The sequence below is a fragment of the Plasmodium cynomolgi genome, chromosome 9 (genome assembly GCF_000321355.1).
Source record: "Plasmodium cynomolgi strain B DNA, chromosome 9, whole genome shotgun sequence".
NCBI lineage: Eukaryota > Apicomplexa > Aconoidasida > Haemosporida > Plasmodiidae > Plasmodium > Plasmodium cynomolgi.
Genome location: NC_020402.1, coordinates 775,663 through 796,955, shown reverse-complemented (window position 1 = coordinate 796,955; position 21,293 = coordinate 775,663). Strand labels below are relative to the sequence as shown.

At 34.2% G+C, this 21,293-nt stretch overlaps 6 protein-coding genes across 6 annotated transcripts; 4 read left to right on the top strand and 2 right to left on the bottom strand.

The window, feature by feature from the left end:
• Nucleotides 1-192: 192 nt before the first annotated feature.
• Nucleotides 193-2,256, bottom strand: PCYB_092840 (hypothetical protein; the record flags this gene model as incomplete). Its single annotated transcript, XM_004222398.1, has 7 exons — nt 193-264; nt 426-527; nt 662-716; nt 864-958; nt 1,103-1,200; nt 1,373-1,415; nt 1,948-2,256. The coding sequence occupies 7 exons, from the start codon at nt 2,254-2,256 to the stop codon at nt 193-195; spliced, it is 774 nt and encodes a 257-aa protein (XP_004222446.1).
• Nucleotides 2,257-5,404: 3,148 nt separating this feature from the next.
• Nucleotides 5,405-6,532, bottom strand: PCYB_092830 (hypothetical protein; the record flags this gene model as incomplete). The annotated part of the gene is made up of 2 exons (XM_004222397.1): nt 5,405-5,788; nt 5,888-6,532. The coding sequence occupies 2 exons, from the start codon at nt 6,530-6,532 to the stop codon at nt 5,405-5,407; spliced, it is 1,029 nt and encodes a 342-aa protein (XP_004222445.1).
• Nucleotides 6,533-8,529: 1,997 nt separating this feature from the next.
• PCYB_092820 (hypothetical protein) lies at nt 8,530-11,450 on the top strand (the record flags this gene model as incomplete). Its single annotated transcript, XM_004222396.1, has 10 exons — nt 8,530-8,555; nt 8,704-8,817; nt 8,963-9,247; nt 9,391-9,547; nt 10,021-10,075; nt 10,199-10,253; nt 10,350-10,477; nt 10,584-10,732; nt 11,051-11,140; nt 11,295-11,450. 4 exons carry the CDS (start codon nt 8,530-8,532, stop codon nt 9,545-9,547), a joined length of 582 nt encoding a protein of 193 aa, XP_004222444.1. The 3' UTR covers nt 10,021-10,075; nt 10,199-10,253; nt 10,350-10,477; nt 10,584-10,732; nt 11,051-11,140; nt 11,295-11,450.
• Nucleotides 11,451-11,953: 503 nt separating this feature from the next.
• Nucleotides 11,954-13,989, top strand: PCYB_092810 (hypothetical protein; the record flags this gene model as incomplete). The annotated part of the gene is made up of 3 exons (XM_004222395.1): nt 11,954-13,215; nt 13,578-13,756; nt 13,889-13,989. The coding sequence occupies 3 exons, from the start codon at nt 11,954-11,956 to the stop codon at nt 13,987-13,989; spliced, it is 1,542 nt and encodes a 513-aa protein (XP_004222443.1).
• A 585-nt stretch (nt 13,990-14,574) lies between these two features.
• PCYB_092800 (hypothetical protein) lies at nt 14,575-16,338 on the top strand (the record flags this gene model as incomplete). Its single annotated transcript, XM_004222394.1, has 3 exons — nt 14,575-14,704; nt 14,877-15,030; nt 15,168-16,338. 3 exons carry the CDS (start codon nt 14,575-14,577, stop codon nt 16,336-16,338), a joined length of 1,455 nt encoding a protein of 484 aa, XP_004222442.1.
• An 856-nt stretch (nt 16,339-17,194) lies between these two features.
• On the top strand, nt 17,195-18,868 carry PCYB_092790 (3-phosphoinositide dependent protein kinase-1; the record flags this gene model as incomplete). The annotated part of the gene is made up of 2 exons (XM_004222393.1): nt 17,195-17,347; nt 17,408-18,868. 2 exons carry the CDS (start codon nt 17,195-17,197, stop codon nt 18,866-18,868), a joined length of 1,614 nt encoding a protein of 537 aa, XP_004222441.1.
• Nucleotides 18,869-21,293: the final 2,425 nt, after the last annotated feature.

Sequence of the window (21,293 nt, the reverse complement as noted above, 5' to 3'; positions counted from 1 at the left end):
CCATGAGTGACTAAAGCTACGCAAAAAAAAAAAAAAATAATAAATAAATAAAAGAACTAAGACAGTAACAAACAATTAAGCTAGACAAATAGTTAAGCGCATTGCTACGTGGCCTTTATTCATGTTTTGCTAAAATGGTCAAAGGGACGCACTCCTACACGTACAGGTATAGACGCACATATTCCTAGCGCTTCAATTTATTTCCTCATCAAATATAGGCGTCGAACTTTTGCTAAACGACTTGTAATACTTATGTGCCCCCTCCTAAAAAAAAAAAAAACGAAGGAAGGAAGGAAACTAAAATGAGTGGGGGCAAACATTCGGGGAGTTACGCGGCAGCACAGATTAAAAGACACTTGTACATACAAGCCGTAGACATATACAGAAGGCATAATAATACAGGAGCTCATAACGTGGGCACATACCCTCAGTTTTGCCAGCTGTAAGGTTAATATGATTTGCCTTTGGGTATCCTCAACTTTGGAGTGCTTATTTACAACAGTCGTGTTTAAGTAGTCTTGCAATTTCTGATAGGACGGTAGAAAAAAAAAAAAACTTGTGGAAAAGTGCATATATGTATATATCGGAGTACACACGCACATGTGTAAACAGGTCGGGGGATAAACGTTTCAAGCACCACCACCACCCTTTAAGTGATTACCTTTAACCGCTTTTGGGTTTTCTTTTTCGTTAAAAATACGCTAAAGTAGGGTTCCCTTAAAAGGAAAAGTGGGAAAAAGGGGCATATATATGTATGAAGGCACATGTGCGTGTACGCTCGGGGGAGATGCCAAAATTTTCTCTTCTATGTACTCGTGGGGAAGTCACACTCTCTCCTCCCATCCTTTTAAAAGCATTTTTACTTTCCGTTGAAAGGGATACTGATGTACGACTTGATCACGTAGGGCTCATACAACTGAATGAAGCAGCACGCGTAAAAGTTGTCGTTGCTTCGTTCCTGCGAAGAGGTGGGGGGAGGCACGAAATGGCGAGTCGGGAAGAATAATGCGCTAAGTGATGTGCAAAGTGTCACTGCCCTCTAACGGGGCGCGAACTACGCTGCGAACGCTGCTGCGTGGGCAAAAGAGAAAAAGGTACGAACCTCCTTGTTTTCCTTTTCCTCCTTCAAATACGCCTCCTCAGTTATAATGTCAAAGTATGATACTTGCTGCAACGAGTTCGACTGGATTTTTTTTAACGCTTCGAGATGTTTTTCATGGGAAAATGGGGGGAAGACATTGGGGTAGTACCTGCAAAAAGTGGTTTAACAGGAAGGGAGTAAAGTCAAGGTTAGTAATCTTACCAGTGTGTAGCGCGTGCAAAAAATGAAAAAAAAAAAATTCCCGCAATTAATCTTATATGCATGTTTTACTTGTAGTGGTTAATTTGCCAGACGTCCCATATCCTAAATAGGGCTAAAGATCAAAAAGGGTAAGGATAAAAAAAAAAAAATGTGCAGAAAGATCGAACCATAAATAAATATAAAACATGTGAGCACACTTCGCATGGGCATAACTCCAAAAAAGGGGAAAAGCTCAAATTGGGTTATCCCCCTGGTCACCATCTGCGAACGTATGAGTGCCCACATATGCAAAGGCATTCGTTTGGCTATTACGCTTCCCTCAGCATGTTTTTACCTCTTGTAAATATTTTGGAGAAAAAAACGGATACATCTAGGGTCCTTCCCAGATGCCACTGGTAAATTTCCGACAGCTTGTTTTTGTTCAATTGCTCGTTCGTGGGGCGCTCTCTGGCCGCGTTTCCGCTGCTGCTTCCGCCTATCACGCCATTCTGGCCATTCGAGCTATTTGCGGCACCTCCCCCGTTGTTACCGCTGCTGCTACCTCCCGGCGCGTAGCCGTCTTCACCGGGTCCGCACGGCTTGCCCCCCATGGCATTCAGCCAAAAGAAGGGAAAGCCATACTTAAAATTGTAAAAAGAATCTACGCCCTCGGAGAATAAAACGAAGTGATCCTCGTTGCTGTATATATCTGACAGTAGGCTACGACCCTCGTTGAGCCCTAAGAATTGAACGGGAGTTGTCTTTGCCACTAGGCAATCTCTCTTGTGAAGGTAAAAAATTTCAATTTGTATTTGTAAATATTTCAGATAAGTTAAATCAGGCAAAATAGAAATATCAAAGTTATCTTTGGTGTTCATGTTTATGGTTACAGATTCCTCGTGGACATCCTCTTGAGGGGGGGTCTCGAAATTTTTTGCGTTTTTCCGAGTTTGCGTAATAACGTCATATTTCATGTAGGTGTAGACGTGGGTGTAGCCGTCGTGGATGCCTCCTCCGCTGTTGCCACCGCTGTTGCCGCCGCTGTTACTGCCACTGTTATTGCCACTGTTATTACCGCTGTTATTGCCGCTGTTGATGCCGCCGCCCTGCTCCTTAAAGCTGAAGAGAAAATTAAACGGCCTTTTATTATTCAAAAGTGAAACGTTATTGGAGTTCATCTCTATTTGGCCATGCATCATTTTAAAATAAACGGATGATAAATATTTCGTTTGGGGAAAATCCAAGGTGTAATACTTATCGATAAAACTTTTGATGCTACTCGTGAAGAGAGATAATTTGTTGAAGGAGGTGACTTTTCGTTGATCATGCTTCTCATATTCTTCTTTGCATTCTTTCTTTTTTAACATTAATAATCGTAAGTTTTCTTTTGCATTTGTCCGATCTGAAATTTCCTCCTCCAAACATTTCAAGGTGTAAAAATGGGACAATTCATCCTTTGAGTAATTACTGCCTTGCCGGGTGTTTTTAAAAAAATTATTCATAGACAACATTTTATTTTTTAAAGCAAACTTTTTAATGTTTTCATAATTCTTAGCTTCAAAATTTAAAAAATTTCGAATGATTCGTTCGTAGTTATTTTTTTCTACTTTTTCTTCGTCGACAATTAGAGAAATGAAGTTGTTATTTTCTTTCAATAAATAGGAGAATTGTCTCATGGTGAACAGGTACATTTCGACCATTCTGTAAATCATTTTTATATTTAGGATATTGTTTAATATTTGTCTTTTTTTCTCCATCTTGGTTCTCTGTAAGGGGGTATAATTTTCCGTGGAATGCTCTACAATGGGGGCGTTTTCCTTTGCGGTTTGTTGGTCGCTGTTCGCTTCTTCACCTGCGACTTCTCCCGTTAAGTTATCCTCCACATTTTCCACGTCATTCATCAAGAGGTTATTCTCCTGGACAATTTCTTTGATTAATTTCTCATTCTCCATGTACCTTTTTTGTAGCTCCTTCAGTTGATATTCGCATTCATTCCAGTAGGAAAAAAAATTGTTCTTGATTTTCTTCATATAAGATTGTACAAATTTTTTGTCATTACCTTGAATAGAATTTCTGAATTCATCATATAGACTTAATTCACACTCGACTGTTGTGGAGTTTTCACATTTTTGTTTTTTACAATTTGATGATTGTTCCTTCATTTCGTCATTAGCATCCATTGTTCTCTTATGGCCTCTTTTTAAATTATCATTTCGTTCATCTTCCCATTTAACTGTGTTTTTTTTTCCTAAATTAGCTTCATCCTTCGCGGCGTCCTTGGTGGCGCCCTTCACGTCACCAACTCCTGCTGCCACCCTGGGTAAGCTGTTGGATGTGATTTTTTCCTTCATGTTCATATGATTGCCATCTTCATTTGCATTTCCTTTTTTATTCTTTTCACTTTTTGTGTAACCTGAATTATGAGTAGTTCCTTTTTTTTGTTGTTCTTCATGTGACTTGCTGTCACTGGTCGAGTGGCTAGTTCCTTCCCTTTTCACGTTCGACATATGGTTACTATTTCCCCTCGAATTTTCATTCCTTTTTTGTTCCCTTCCATTTTCGCCTTCTTCTTTCTTTGAGGAATTCCTCGAGTGCCTGCTTTCTGATGATTTTCTGAGGCTCTTACCGCTTAGCATCATTTAAATGGTGAAGCGAAAAAAAAAGGGGAAAGGTACGAAAAAAATTGCCCATCATCCAATGTTCAGCGCAATGTTCACAATTTTGTGACTTCTTGTATTTATCCCAAAATGGATAAAATTACGAACGGGATTACGTCTTTACAATATGTACTACTTAATATATGCGCGGGTGAATTACATATGCCCGTTGGCACAGAAGCACAATCGCGCGTATGCACTTAGGAACATTCACGAAAATGTTTACCCCACTTCCAGCACCCCCTATGTGTTTAACTTGGCTCCCATTTCGAGCAGCAAAAATGAATGCGCCTATTTTAATGCTATATGAAGTGCTGACCAGAAAAAAAAAAAATGACTTCCCCTGCTGCATTTTTACGCTTCGTGTATCCCTTATCACGTAGCGGCATGCCCATTTTAATTTTTTTTTTTTTTTTTTTTTGGAAAATTCCCACTTGGGAAAAATCTTCATGTGGAGTGGGAAATGGTGCTTCCTACATACGCGGGTATTTTTTACGAAAAAGATCGACAAGTGCAAACACAGGAGTTGTCACAAAGGAGATGCTTCTTTTCTTCCATCTGTTGCGCTGGCTTTTTCTGCCGCAGCAAATATGCACCAAAGCGGCGTTCACACCATATAAGGTGAACCTATTTAATCGGCACACACACAGCTAACAGCCCGATTGGACGTTCTTCCGTTTGCCAGTGCTGCAACTGATGAATAAACACATGCCAACCCAAGCAAGGGGCCCCCCAAAACAAAAAAAGAGGAGTTTTCCCCGATTGGCACATCCGTTGTGGAGATTATAATACTTGAGTAAAGTTCATCCCCAAATGGATTGCAAAAGCATTTTGTTTTTCATTTTTCTCATCTTCTTAATAAGCAACAAACTGTCATAAAATTGTTTGCTTCGTTTAGCATATGGGCAGCGTTGTTTGTAAAAAAGGGGGGTAGGTTTTATACGGCAATAGGTAACACGGCAGAAGAAGCCGTGTGTGTGAAAGGCACGCATGATATGTACATTTATGCGCGTGACGAAACATGGAGGGTTTGGGAAGGCACGTACATCACCTTCGTACAATTATATGAACGTAAAAATGGGATGGCGAAAAGGGTAAGGCTACAATTTTACAAAAAAACAAAAATCATTTTGTCCACGTAAAATGAATTCATTTGGCGCATGTGCACAACGCAACTGGGGGGTGGGCTTATGTGTATATGTGCATGTACGTACGTGTGCATACGCATGAAGGGTGGGAAAAAGGTAGTGGAGCGGTGCAGCATCGATGCAACGTGGCAACAGTGCAACGAAGCAACAATGCAGCACAGCTACGGTCACGGAAAAAAAAATGGTAACTTTATCTTTACATTATGCTGTACCGAAGAAGGTACGCAGGATGGTATCCATAATATATACACTTCAAAAAAAAAAAAAAAAAAAAAAAAAAAGAAACTATATTGCGGAAAAAAATTTCGAAAAAAAATCTATATGGACTGCTTCTGAGAGAAGTATAAAATTAGCTGGTAGTACACATAGGAATATATGTCATATATATAAAATAACAACATGTTGTTTTCCAACTTCATCAAGGTAAATTTTACAATTTTGGTGTAATCGCATTTTTCTCCATAAAAGGTGTAAAACTTCTTCATGTTGATTTTTTTATTATCCTTTTTTATGGCTTCCGAAATTAAATCGTGATACATGTCCATCAGGGAGTTATAAATTTTGGTGTTGACAAGATTGTCATACATGTATCCATTTAAATACGTTTCCGAAAATGAATTATTTCCCAAACGTTTGTAAAAGTAGCAAAAATTTTTCATATTTATTTGTATAATGGAATAAAAATCGGTTAAATATTCCTTCTTAACATTGAAAAAATCAAAGAAGGAAAAAAAACTTGTCATTTCACGACCTTCTTCCTCCCCTGGAGTTAATGAGCTTTTTTTGTCAAGCAGTTCTACATTTTTACAACCCTTGTTCTTCATCTTCTCTTTTACAATGCCATTCTTATTACTTAAGAATAAATTATTTATAATAACAAAAATGTCTTTTTTCTTCTTCCCTATGAAAAAATTCAGTTGTTTTTCCATGTCTGCTTCGTAATTAATGACGCAGACAATTATAGACACCTTCTCGTTGATGATAATACAAGAGGCCAGCAATATTTCCTCCTCATCGTCATCACTTTCTTCCATATCTAATTCTTTATGCAGAAAGTTTATCACGCAGTTATCTTCATTGGCTAGTATTAACTTTCCATTTCGCATATTTAGGAAGTTAAACAGCTGGGCCATAAAACTGTTAAATATGGAGATGTCCAGATATTCCTTATTGTAGTTTTTGTATACAGGAATTATGCCTATGATGTTTTTCCTTTTAATAACTTCTTTCACATAATGCCTTCCGAAATTGTTCGTTATGTCGCATATGATGTCGACTTTTACGTTTGGCTCCGGGCTGGAACAATCACCAGCAGCTCCCGCACCGCCAGCATCTTGTTTTTCCTTTACATCTTTTTCATTTTGGGTTTTGTAAAATAATGCATAAATTTTTATAAAAAGCAAAGAGATAATTCCGATGGAAATGCATTCAATAGTACCTGTCATTTTCCCGTCGAGCGCATATACATATGTACCCAGGCATACGCATAATGCTGTACATACGTGTATATACTGCGTATACAATTGCGTATAGAATTACGTATACAATTGCGTATACAATTGCGTATACAATTGCGTATGCAATTACGTATACAATTACGTATATATATTTCGTATATATGTACGCGTCCCTCTTCGCGAGTACAAAACGCAGCGCTCGTCAAAAGGATGCAAATAAAGTAAAAGAATGGCCCCTTCACTGCTGCGATACTGAACTGCGCGGTTTACTGCATAACCATTTTAAAAAAAAGGGAATAATTTGGACTAAATACATAAAAACGCAAAAAGCGTAAAAAGCGTAAAAGGCGAATCAAATAATGCGACAAGAAACATTTTTTCGAGTTTCATTTTTTATCCTCCAGAGTCTTGCCTCCATTCAGTAATTTACTTAAAAATGGCGTAACAAAATGAGATGATTTAGCTTAAAATAAAATAATTAAACAATAAAAAAATTGCAAAGTAATATAATTATATTATGTATAGGCAGGCAGCCCCGTGCTGTACGTACTACTAATTTTATGCGATTTTGCGCGTGATAAAAAATTGGCCACTTGCGCGAAAACGAAATAAAAAGCGAAGCGGACATACCGAAATGGTCATATTCTTTTTTATGAAAAAGGAGGGCACCACGCGGTACTGAACTCTATATGTTATTTTTATTTGCATTTGAATTCGGGGGAAAAAGGTCCAGTCAAAAAAATAGGTACATGCGTCAGCGGATATTATACATGTATGAATATATATACATATATAAATATATATAATATATATACATACTTGCATACGCTAATAGCCGTATATATATATACAATACATATACATTCCTTTTTGTGTCAGTCCGCCGCATGGTCTTCCCCCCTTTGGTGTAAATAGAAAAGATAATAATCATAAATTATGCCTCTTCCGCGCTCCAGGTATAGACCAAAATCCAAATAGGACGCAAATGAATTGAGCATATGAGTGAGAGAGCATCAAAAGGCGCCGCGGGAATATCGCAGCGGGTATATCACAGCGGACATCGCGGTGCCCTTTTTTTATGCCATTTTTAAACCAAAAAAAGTATGATAAAAAATTGGAATGAAATAACATGCGCATAAATATAGCAAAATAAAATAATTTAAAAAAGTTAGAAAAAAAAAAATCCAATGCAAAAAAGCGACTTTTGTCCATAATTGAACAAATGCGCGCTCTGAATTATTTTAATACGGATATGGTAGTACGGTACGTATGAATTGCGCTCTGCACTGCGCTGTAGAATCGTCTTAGCACAAATCCCTTGCTATTGCGGAGGCTGGTGAAAATTGGTCCTTGATTGTTTTCACCACTGGCCACAAATAAGCATGAAAAAAAAAAACAAAAACGTGAAATCAGGCGTTCTGCACTTTTACGGATTAGCAGGCGTTTCACTGTTCTGCTCAACAGAATGAGGCGTAAAAAATATTTGTCGAAATGTAGAATTTCTTTCTGTTCTCAACGGCAACTTTTCCCATCTGGAAAAACATTTGCACTGCTTTAAAAACATTTTGTTTTACATTTTGAAGAAGTATATCATTTCTTGTAGTTTTAGCTCGGTTTAATTGTCGAATTATTTATGTAGCCCTTTTCTTTTTTCTCCCCCTTTTTTCTTGCCCGCTGGCTCGCCAAGCATGACGCGAATGGATTAAATTTTTATCTTCAAGTAAAACACCCCTTTTATTTAAATTTCCGTCAATTTTTACTTCTGCGAGGGTTTTCCGGCATGTATTAACTCCCATTTGTGCACAGTCTTTCATATGGCACATGGCAGTCGAGTCAATAGTACATATAATGAGATAATAAAAAAATGCAGAAAGCTTTCGCGTCCGCATGATAGCAATGAATAGTTTTTTCACTTTTCTAACTCCATAACAACACAAAAGGGTTCCCTTTTAAAATTATAAGTGCATCCCTGTGCAAATTGCAAAATGACTTTAAAAAATGAGTACGCGGGGTAAACGTTCTTGCAACACTGTGTCATGCGACCACGGGCGCACAGTATGCATATGCACATGCACATATGTATACATACGCACATATATGTTATGTACATATGCACACGTATACGTATGCATACCCACAACGGCACTGCCAATCTGCAGGTTCTGCTTCCACAGAAACAAAATAAGCAAAATTGACAGAATCGATGGAGACATAAGCGCTGAGCAGTTTTATCTGGACTACATCTTAAAAAGAAAACCGTGTCTACTGAGCAGGTGCGAATAAGCGTTTCTGTCCCATTTTTATAAATTCCAGTGCATCAAAAGGAAAGATGTATGTGTACAATTAGCCAATTGGCATGTACTCCATTTATGCTCTTTTATTTTGTAAAATATCCCCGCACTATTTTTTTTTTTTTAGTGAATGCGTAATCAAAAACAGGTGCAGCATCGACTTAAAATATTTGAGGGAAAATATAGAAAATGTCCCTGTCGAATTAGAACAAAAGATTTCAAATTCGTTCGGGATAGGCGAGAAAAAAAAAATGAAATTTCATGACTTCTTGTCATTATTAGAGGAAGGAAATACGGATTATTACTTAAATACACAGTATATAAAAGAAAGTGCATATTGCCCCTCTGACTTCTGTAACGCGTTAACTCGGCAGATGATAAATTTTCTGCCAAAGAGACTGGAAATAATGGGGTAAGGAAATTGGGCCGCATTTTGTTTGTCCATCCCTATGCTTCATGTAGCGTCTTTATGCTTACGTCATCCCCTTTATCATTTCGCGCCCCCGACGCTATATACATACACATATATGTGTCCCCCGCATGCGTAACTTTTAGCAACTTGGAAATTTACCAGTACAACGTATGGCTGGGAAACAACTCAGATGAAGATTTAAAAACGTTTCTGCACCATGATTACCACGACAACTTATATGTACTACTAAAAGGTTATACATGCTTCTCCGTGCTCTACGCCTTCCTCCTTTTCTATTAACTAATCGAATTTAACGGATTGTCGACATTTCGCACCTCTTTCTTCATTTAGGTAGGAAAGTGTTTAGGATATATAGCCCCCATTTTGCTCCTCATTTGAAAACGAACGGTATGCATATATATACGCATGTATATGCGTGCCAATTTGTTCTAATCCGCTTAACCTTTTAAGGGATTTACTGGAAGCAGTGGAAAACCCTTACACTTTGTCCATTATTTTAATTACCCCAATTTAAATAACCCGCCAATAGGAAATATTTACCGTGTTCATACCAATGGCCTAATTACCTATTCCCCATTTATAAGAAGTGACGGTATGTGTTAAAGAATGTAAACGGAAAGAAATCGTGAAGGGTGGGCGTCCATTTACCGCCATCCAAATGGCACGCTTAACAGTGTGTATACATAAGTGAGTGTGTTTTATGTGCTCCCCTCCCCGCAGGATCGCACTTCTTAGATGTGTACAAAAAAAAAATGGATAAGGTATACCTCCACATTAGTGCCATGACTGACCATTTAGACAAAAAAGGTAACAAAAAAGTGGAAAAAAAGTAGAAAAAATTAATTTATTTACGGGCCTAATTTACACATTTATTTACACTGCAATGATGCACCTTTTACTTACCCCCTCTCTCCCCTTTTGCACCGTTAGACAAAGTGCTGGAAGACAAAATTATAGAAAATTCTATAAATAAGGCAGAGCAAAAGTACGTATAAAATGAATAAACAAAATAAAGGGCACACTTGGCAAATCGCTGTTTAACAATGCCATACTTAATTTTTTTTTTTTTCCCCCTCCATAGATTAAATAAACTAGAAGATAATGTCCTAAATTACAAGTTGCGCAAGCACAAATTTAGACCTAAGCCGAATACGAGAGATGATATTCCAAGCCATTTTTGCCTTCTTAACACAGTTGCGAGAAATTATGGTTAACTGTTTTTTTTTTTTTTTTGCTTCTTTGCCAATTACTAGTGCCCATTTTTTTATCAAACGAAATAATGACATTAAAATGTTTTTCTTTTTTACATTTTTAGAAGATGACATTTTCAGCGATAACACACACGTTGAAAAAAAGTACATTGACGTCCACGTGAACGAGGGTGACATATGTAAAAAAAGAGATGAGTACATATGTAGCAACGATGAGTTTTATGTGACCGTGATAAAAATAAACCAGGCATAAACCCATACCACACGTACGTGTATACTAACGTACGCTTATGTAAACTCCCCTTTTCGGTTTTCACTCTTCCCCTTTTTAACAGTGTACTTGCCCTGTGGATGGTTCCATGAAGTGAAGTCCTTCTCAAGTGAAAAATGTATAACATTTGTTTGCACCAAATAGGAAAATATCTACGCCATTGCCATGTTCAGTTGCTGTGGAGTCACGCTGCTGCACCATTTCGAACTACGTTTCATCCGTGCCGAATTCTACATGCACCCTTCATTCTTTACAGTCCACCTAGCGTTTAATTATTGGTATTACCCCCCTTATATAAAAATGGTTAATTCCACGGAAATGCAAAACAGGTTTTGCCACCCTTACATAGACAAACACTTAAGTGAACGGAATAAAAATTTGTATAAAAAGGTAAGTTATTGTGTTAAGAATGCGTATTCGCTTATCCCCTTCGTTTATTTTTTGTTTCGACAGTTTTTTTTTTTTTTTTTTTTTTTTTATCCCCACACCACAGCACTTGTTGCAAATTTAATTTTAAAAAAATCTTCTTTTCTTACCTTCTCAGATTGGCGTTGTTAATAAAGAAAACTTTTCCGACATAGCAGAAATCGTGGCATACTATAACAATTTGAATATAAAGCCAGGCAAAAATGTGAAGAAGGCAAAACGGAAAAACGTCAGAAGATTCTTACACACAAGAAGGTTAAGGGTACATAAGTAGGCTTCTTAAAATCTTAAGAATTTTTTTTTGCATTTTTTTGGCCCACATTGCGCAACATAAATATCCTATAGGATGAACGCACAAATATACGCAAAAGGGAAATACAATATACATGTTATTTTTCCTATCCCTACATTTGTTCCTTTTTTTTTTTTTTTTTGTAATGTCAAATTTTTCTCCACATTGTAAATAAACACATGTGCTAGTGAAACAATTCACTGACATCAAAATTTTGATATATTTTATTTTTTTTGGAATTTTACACAATTGCAATTTTGAGGCATATATGCGGGAAATAAAGCCCAAAATAGTTGAGAACAAATTAGCAGCTCTTTGGATTTGAAAGGGGGGAAAGGCGTAAAAATTGCAAAATAGGAAGAGATAAAGCTGTTTGTTCAGTTTTGATTAGCCGTACCTTGCTTTGTTTTGTTTTGGTTTGGTTTGCTTTGGTTTAGTTTGCTTTGCTTTGTTTTGGTTTGCTTCCTAGAACCCCAGAATTTCCAATGAAAGGCGTGAAACGCATTTGCCTCGCCATTCTAAGCTTTATTTCCTTGGCAAATTCACACGTGATAGATGAGAGTATCCATCTACTGCCCCTAGATAATAATTTACTACATGTGAAGCTAAAACTGATTGTTAATGGAAAAAGTTATAAGGAAAATTTCCTCCCCATAAATGTGCTGAAAATACTAAACTATGTAAAGTCACTGAAGATTAACATAAAAAGAGGCGTTTACAGGAATTATTACAACAACAAATATTTGGACAATTACCCCTTTGGCTTTACCCTTGCAGTCGAACTGAAAGAAAGGCAAAAGGATAGCGACTATTATAGAGAAAAGGAAAAGGGTGAATTTTCAAAAGATGAAATGTTTCTCTTACGACAATTAATGAACGACATTTGGTCTATCACAGGTATCGCAACGAACCTCATAAAAATCAAAAATTTGATAAAAGTTCATAATGAAATATTTGCATTTTTACCTGATGAAAGTATATGTATTGAACATTTTTCTCTGCTTAAAAAACTATACCCATGTAAAACCTTTGGTGGGTTATTTAATGCACTAAGCCCTACCTACTTAATATCAAAACGGATGAGCAACATAGGGTTTGAGCTACATGACAACAATGAAAATTTACTAGTCCTTTATGTAGACTACATTACAGAACATGATCACAAAAAAGACGTGAATGTTGTAGACTTGATAAACAGTAAATACAATCCGAATGAATGTCCATTAGTTGACAGAACTGCGATACTTGTGAAAAAAAAGGAAGAAAATGTCGTTTCAACAGTTTTCGAAAAATATGGAACTATCAATTTAGTGTATGATAATATAAACTTATACAACATTGTGCAGAATGGAAAACCCAATATTTTAGAGGAATACATAAATGTGCGCATTCTTAAGGAAGAAGTAAACAGCATGATTACTGCAGACATAAGAAAGAAACAAAGTTCATTGCTCTATGTATTTCAAAATTTGAACACAAAAAGTAACAGCGATTTTTTATTTGTTGATAAATTGCCCTATTATTTATCTCCCTTGAAACACACGATGATGATTCAAGGGAGGGGTCCTGTAGAAAATAGCCAAACGAACGAAAATTGTAATTTCACCTTTTTTGGGTATAATGCAATCAAAAATTTTAACATTAAATTTAGCAATTTTAACACTCTTGAGAAAATACCCAAAAATGGAAACTTCTACTACATTAATTTTAAGCACAATTTGCCCCCACAGTGTGAAATAATAATGAGGTAAAAATAGGGTTTCTTTTTTTGTGTACATCTGTGTAATGACTCTCTGGTTTTTTCATTTTCACGTCCATTTTGCATGAACACAGCGAACATGTGCAATTTGATGCTGTTAAAAAGTGGGTCTCGTGCTTGCATATTTGTGAAGTGCAGTTGTGCTTGTCTTGTGACACGTGTACATTTGCGCACAAGTACACATTACACATTTGGAGTAAATACAAAATTGGATTCCCCCTTTTAAACTCCATTTCGCTGTAGCAGCATTCCGTTTTGCGCTTGTTTTGCCTCACCGCAGTATGTTATACCGTCCCCCATCCGACATTACCCCCTTTTCACCCCCTTCCCATGCAAAATACATGGAGCAGGTTCGAAGTAATCAAAGTGCAAGTCCGATCATTCGAGTTTGAATTTGACATAGATAGAGGCATTTTGCTAGGAAGCGGGATATTTGTGCAAAAGAGAAATTACATCTCACAAGGAGATGACGAGTTTATGTACAAATACACCCCCTCGCTCTTGATAGATATAGTCTTGCCAGACACAAGTGGGTTTGAGGAAAACGAAAAGCGAGGAAATATTGCGCAGATGCGCAGATGTGCACATGTACACGCACCTGCACATATTCATCCTCTCTCACCCCGTGACATATGATATGCACTTTTTATTCTCCCTTCAGGTATGCCTTTTAACGTTATAGCCATCTCCACATGTGTCATCATGCTGTTTTTTGGGTTCATATTTAAGCTCACGGCCAAGGAAGAAACAAGATATATTTAGTTTCCCCCCCCCTTTTTGTGCACTTAAAATTGTATAATTAGAAGAAATGGGAAAAAATTAAAAAACGCGTTGTATGTACCACTGTTTGGAAACAGCTAACATGTACGCATATGCACATATGAAAAAATATATATTTTTTTTTTTATCGTAGCCTTCCTTTTTTCATCACATTTTGCGTCGTGCTTCATTTTTTGTTGAACACCCTCGACAATTTCAATTTTTTTTCAAAAGTTTTCATTTTTTCGTGTAGGGCTATATGTAGCCAAAAAGGAGCATGTTCATGCTTATTTTGTTATATTATGTTTTGCCTTAATTTTTTTTGCTATCTTTCTTTTTCTTTTTTTTGTATTCTCCCCCTTGGGTAGAAACAATTTTTACGAAGCAAAAAATTTATACAACACATCAATGCTTTTCTAGCAAAATACGTTTTCCCCCGAAAATAGCGGGGGAAAATTGCAATCCCGATTTGTGGCTATATATAGGGGCGTGCTTTGATATGATGAGAGATGCCCTACGTAAGGCTATTAAAATGTGAATGGCACCTTTAGCTTGAGTAAAGGACAAGTTTGAAACAGAATCAAGACGATGAGTTTTTTACTGACCGTAAAGCGATATTCTAAAATTTTAAATTGGAAACATGATACCTATTATGCAAGTTTGATGAACAAATACGTATATTTTGATGAATTCATGAGATTTTGCAATGACAACAAAGGTATTTTGAAAAAAGCGCAAAAAAGGGTGCGGTGGGGGAATCTCACATGTGTTTTGTGCAAATTATGCACCTAAATAAAAAAAACGCGTTAACTGTTTTTGTAGTACGTACATAACTCCCTATTATGTGCTTAACTATGTTAATTTATTTTAATTTCTTCCTGATCGTGTAGATCAATTCAGCAAAAGGGATATTATAGCCTCGTTAACGTACATTCACCACATGAAAAAAGTTGACTTACTATCTCCAGTTTTTAACAGTTATAATGACTTCATATGTAGTAACATAAACATTTTTAGAACAAACATAAGCACACTTGTGCACAGGTAGACTTAAAAAGGATTTCCGTTTTTACGTGAAAGAAAGCCATATGTTGTTATGACGACCACTGCTTTCGCTTTCAATCGCACACATGTCGTTGCTTCTCCTTTTTTCCTCGCCCCTCTTTTTGTCTTTCATGCAGATACGCAATTTTGGGACACACGAAATCTCTTCTATTTATTTACGAAAATGTGCTAAAAAACAACATTATAAACTATGACAATAAGTCGATTAGCTTAATAGCCTGGAGTTACGCAAAAAATAACTTTTACTTGTCCGACCTTTTTATCGAAATTAATAAGATATTGCGTGCATGTATTAAAACAATGACCCTCCATGAATTATCACTGATAGCATGGGCATATTCTAAGATAAACAGATTGCCCCCTTTAGAAATGGTGTGTCTGAAAAATAGAGTATATCAATTGTTAAATTCATTAGACGAAGAGTTAAATGCTGCTGCAAAAAATAGCACAACTGAAGGGGATTATATAAACGGCCAAAGTGTGAATATAAAGGAAAAGGGCACAGAATGTGAAAGACTGGAATGTGCGAAAAATGAATCTCAGGTGAAAGGTAGCCATTCTTATTATGACAGTGCTACGGATGATTTTAACGAACGGAACGGAAGAAACGAAATGGAACGACATGAACACGGCTTAGAAAGCACGTATGAAGATAATGATGAGAATAAAATAGACATACATGGCTGTAGAAAGAACTTAAGCCAAGATATCTGCATGATCATGAAATCGTATGCTATTATGAATAGAACCGATCCTTTTTTCTTTTTCTTTTTATTCAATTTTATCATAAAGAATATAAAAAACAATAAAATCATGATAACAGCTCAAGGAATAACCAGCATTTGGGTGTGCTTAATTGAATATGATATAAAAAATAAAAACGTAATTGAATATGCACTAGAATTATCCCGATTTTTAAGACTTGACCACACTGTGAATAGCTCAATGATGCATGAAATTGTTACTAGTATCCATAAATTAAAAATAAAAGATAGACGAATTTTATATCATTTATTTTATCATTTAAAAAGGAAGTGTATCAATATGCATGTTCAACATCTATATGACATCATAATAAATTTACAAGAAATGAAAATTAATGATGATGACTTGTGGAAGCAATTTGGGGTTGCTATACAAAAAAAGGCCATTGACTTAGAATTAACGCAAATAAAGAAGTTACATAACATTTTTACTACCAATGGAAAAGGAAACGATAGAATTTTAGGGGTTCTTGACACGTTTATTCAAATAAAGGAGGATATTAATGCCTATGGGCCCATTTGACCATGCACGAGGAGAAATGTTCTGTATTTTGAACGGCATGTAAGTGTGTAGAGGTACGCATACATAGACAGTTTAATTATAATTCCTACAGGTTATATTATGGGTAAAATGACGCGTTGTGTGTATATATTATATATATAATATATATATGCGCATAATTGACCTTTTTTACCATTTCTTTAAGCTGTTTAATAATCATATATGCGCGTTAAACCTTTTGAAGTTTCCAGGAAAAAACGTAAAGCATGCACAAAAACAATTAAAGCAAACTTAGTTTTTGCTATGGCTCTCTTATTTTTTTTTGTGCTAAGTTTTTTTTTTTAATAAATTATGTTTGTTTTATTATATGGCAAATTTTTCCTGTTATCATTTACAGGATATTTAAAAAGAAATTATTATTTTTTTTTTTTTGTTTGTTGCTTTTTTTTATCTGTTTTTCAATTCGCGTAAATAATTTTTCAAGTGTACGACTATGCTTCCTCACGAAAGGGTTAAAAAATATATGAAATGTGCATAAACAGTTTTGTTTTATTTTTTTTTAATTTCACAAATCTGAATTAGTGAAAGTAAAATTTGAAGCATATTCTGCTAAAAAGATTATAACACGTGGATCATGTGTTTTAAAACTTTTTATACACGCACTCGAAACATTTGAAAGCTTAAGCAAGCACCAGCATTAACAGCCAGCATAGTTATATTATATATTTCTTAGTGAAATACAGGGTTTAAAACGATTTTCTTTTTAGTTTAGTCAGACACAGGCTAAATACTTTACTGCTTACTATTTACGTTATCGAGAACATGTGTAAAAATTGTCATTTAAGGCACATTCGAATAACAACAAAAAGGCGAAAAAATGAAAAAAGGGTTTTTACTGAACAAAAACATCTACGATATTGAAGAAAAAGTAATAAAAGATGAAAAAGATACTACGAATAGAAAATACCGCAAAGATGATTTTGAAATATATATGCACATAGGAAGTGGTAACTTCAGTGAAGTTTTCATGGTGAAATTGAAGAATGATCCGTCCAAAACTTACTCTCTTAAAATATTTAAAAAAGAACAGGTTAATAGAATGAACATAATTAATTCTCTCTTGGCAGAGAAACATACCATGACAAAGCTAAATGTCCCAGGGCATACAAATGTTATTAAGTTAATTGACACTTTTAAAGACAAAGAAAATGTGTACTTATTGTACGAGTATGCTGATTATGAATTATGGGAATTTTTAAAAACTCGCAGTGTTGGAATTGACGAAACTATAACAGTTAACATAATACTTCAAATGGTTCACGCGTTAGAGTACATACATAAGAATAACATAATACATAGAGACTTAAAGTGTGAAAACTTTCTTATAAATAAAGATGGGACAATCAAATTGATTGATTTTGGCACATCTAAAGATTTAGATAATGTACCCATGCAAACAGTGAAGCCCGAACCCTCAGAAGAAGACACGGAATTGCGTAAATTTGTATTAAAAAAAACAAATAATAATAATGTAAAAGAAGAAAACTTCAAACGTGAACATCCTCCGGAAAATGGCAACATTTTAAGTGATGTAGAAGTGAATGGAAAATGTTTAGATGATAATGATGAAGACACCGATGATAACAACGACAAGAATGATAACAAAGATAATAGCGATAACAACGATAGCAACGGTAATAATGAAAAAATCGATGAAAGATTGAAAGACGGAAATCCCAAAAAATGTGTCCTTAAAGAACTGAAGAACAATGAAATGTGCGAAATTAATAATAAAATAGTGCCGAAAGAAAATGACGATCATTTAAATGTTTTAAAAAGTAACAAATATCCAATAGATACAAATAAACACAACTATAGAATAAAAAAAACGTTCGATAACTATGTTGGAACTGCAAATTTTATGCCCCCAGAGGCATTAACTAATAAATGTAGTGGAAAAGCCCGGGATTTATGGAGTCTTGGATGTACTATCTACCAGTTAGTGACAGGAATAGTCCCATTTGATGGTTCTACCGAATGGTTCATTTATAACAAAATAAAGAAAAAAGAAATCAAATATCCACCTTTAATGTCATCTGAATTAGCAGATTTAATAGAAAAATTAATAGCTGTTAATCCAGAAGAAAGGTTGGGGTTTAAAAAAGGGTGCACAGAAATTTTACAGCATCCCTATTTTCAAAAATATAATTATAGCTCATTAAATTTTAAGATACCACAAATATCGGAATCAGAAAAAATTTATACAAACGTAATAAACAAGTATCGCGAATATGCAATTGAAAAAAGGACACAAAGACAAAATGATAACAACTCGTGTGAAGAAACTAGTAAAAAGATAAAAAAAATGAAAAGGGACTTGTTAAATATAATTAAATTTGATACTGTGTGTTACAGTGAAGAAAACGAATCAACAGTTATAAAGAAAAAAATTGCAGAGACCATTAATTTCTTCCTTCAAGAATTTCTCGAACAGGAGAAACGTGAAGTACAAGAAGCAGAAAAATGGTTACAACGATTCAGTAGTAAATAAAATACTACCAAAAATTACATGATTTTTTATTAAGTTTTTATTTACGCCTAACACCTTAAATTTTGTATTTAATATATAACTACACTTCGTCACTTTTTTTCGAATCAGCTTTAAGAACAAAATGCATAATTTTTAAATAGAAAATAACACTTTTAACAAAAATGCATTTTAAAGCAAAATTCTTTGCATTAAAAAATTTAAAAAGACAAATTAAATTTTTTAATGTTGTGCTTTTAGCAAGTATCATTTTTTAATAGTTAAAAAGTTGTGTATACACTTCGTGCATTTGTAGTGTGAATTTCTCATTATTTTTCATTTTTTTCTTGTGAAAAACACAATTTTTCAAGCATTCAATTCATATTTTACTTTTTGTTCTTAAAAATAATAGTGTTCTGCATAAAGAATGAAAAACAGAAAATTTTATAATATGCAAACATTCATTTCCATAAATCCTTTGTTTACCTCGGTATTTCGAAACGTTCTTTATATTAAATTGAAACTATATAAAGTTGAAACTCTCATTCTTATGCCCCCGTGTGGGAAATTCAAGCGTAAAGGTAATTCAGTAAAAATTAAATAGCAAAAAATGTTTTCAACAATGAGATGCTCATTTGTAGAAGTTGTAAAAGATAAAATGTTTTATATTTAATTATGCAAGAGTTCACAAGTTTTTATTATGGTACAGGGTTTTTTGTAAAACTGTGTTTATTGTTATGCACTTCTTTTCGTTTGTACAATAAATAAAAAATATTACTATTCATGCAGAAATAGGACATGCCGGAAAATCTTTCAAAAGAAAGATATTATTGTTAAAAATTTCACTTTAAAAAAAATTCTTATAAAGTTTGCTTATACAAGAATAGTTTTTTATACAACATTCACAGATGAACGTTTCCTTTATAAAAGACTTAATTTGTAAGTTGAAAAAATTATCCACATTTTTCTGCTAGTACAACAAAATTCCATTATCACAAATATAGTGATGCAAAATTTTGAAACCTGTGTAGTGCATACAAAAATATAAATCAATAAATAAATACTTATGAATGTTTTCATCTTTATATAAATTTTTATTTTCACAAATGGTAGGTTTACGTTATTTTCATTCCCTCTTTTAATCTTGCTAGCAAGATTTACATTTAAATTTAATTTTCAGTACTAGAGATTGTGTTTTCTTTTTAATTTAATGTGTCCTTATTCATATGAATTAGAAAGTTTGTGCACAATATAGTTAAACATTTAAGTGTTCTACAATATACAATAAAGAAATTAACGCAAAACAGGACTCCTAAGAATGTAAATATTTCATAGGGCAATTAAGACGAAATATAAACTTTCAGTTTAGATTTATGTAAGAGTTTTTTAAATGCAGATACAACACAAATGAAATGAAGTTAAACTGAATATGTTTTTTGGTTACTGCAATAATGAAAATTATTTAATAATAAAATGTGTATTAGGTGTAGGTTTTATAAAAACAAAACATATGTGAGCATCATTACGCGTAGTAATATGTTATAAGATTGTTATTCTTAAGAAAGAGTATTAAATTCCTGTTTTCTTGCTTACGAGAAAAACAAAATTTGTGTTTTTGTTCAAATATTTTTACCCCTTTATAATGCAATAACTTAAAAAATGAAATAACCCTTTCATTGAGAACGCTGCAAGTGTGTTTCATAAAAAGCAATATAAAAATACATTCTACATTATTTTATTGTTATTGTAATGTTTGCATTATATATTAAAAATCATTTATTCTATAATGTGTTGTTATTAACAGAAAATGCATACTTAAAGGGTTCCAAATAGAAAATTATGTTAGTGTTAATAAAATGTTTATGTGTAAGTGTAGAAAAGGCGAATAAATCACTATTACACAGCATAAGTCATAACATTCGAGAGAGAGGCTCAAACGAAGATGATGTGAATCTTTCAATGATGAACAATGTATCCTATACCATTAATAGTTACTCTTTACAAATTTGATATCATTGCATTTTAATGCGTACAATGCATGTTAACTCTTTCGCATCTGGGTGGTTATTTATAAGAATATAATATATAAAAATTTGCTATATATAAATCGATTTTTTACATTATTTACTTGAGAAATGCCACTAAAATAATTCAAATATCGAAAAGTTGAAATGATGAATTTCAAAAGTTTAATATCTTTTCACGCATATAACACTGTTTATTCCTAATACATAAGCTGCAGCATACAAGTGTAATTTATGTGTGTTTACAATCCTAATTTTTATGTGAAGGTTACTGTTATATTAAATGCTGAATATAACATAAATTCTCTTACGTTTCTAATTATAACAAGTCTTAAAAATATGTTATATATATATCCCCCCTCACAAAATTATATAACTGTCTTAACACCACATATAGCATTTTTTCTTATTATTTAACTGGTTAT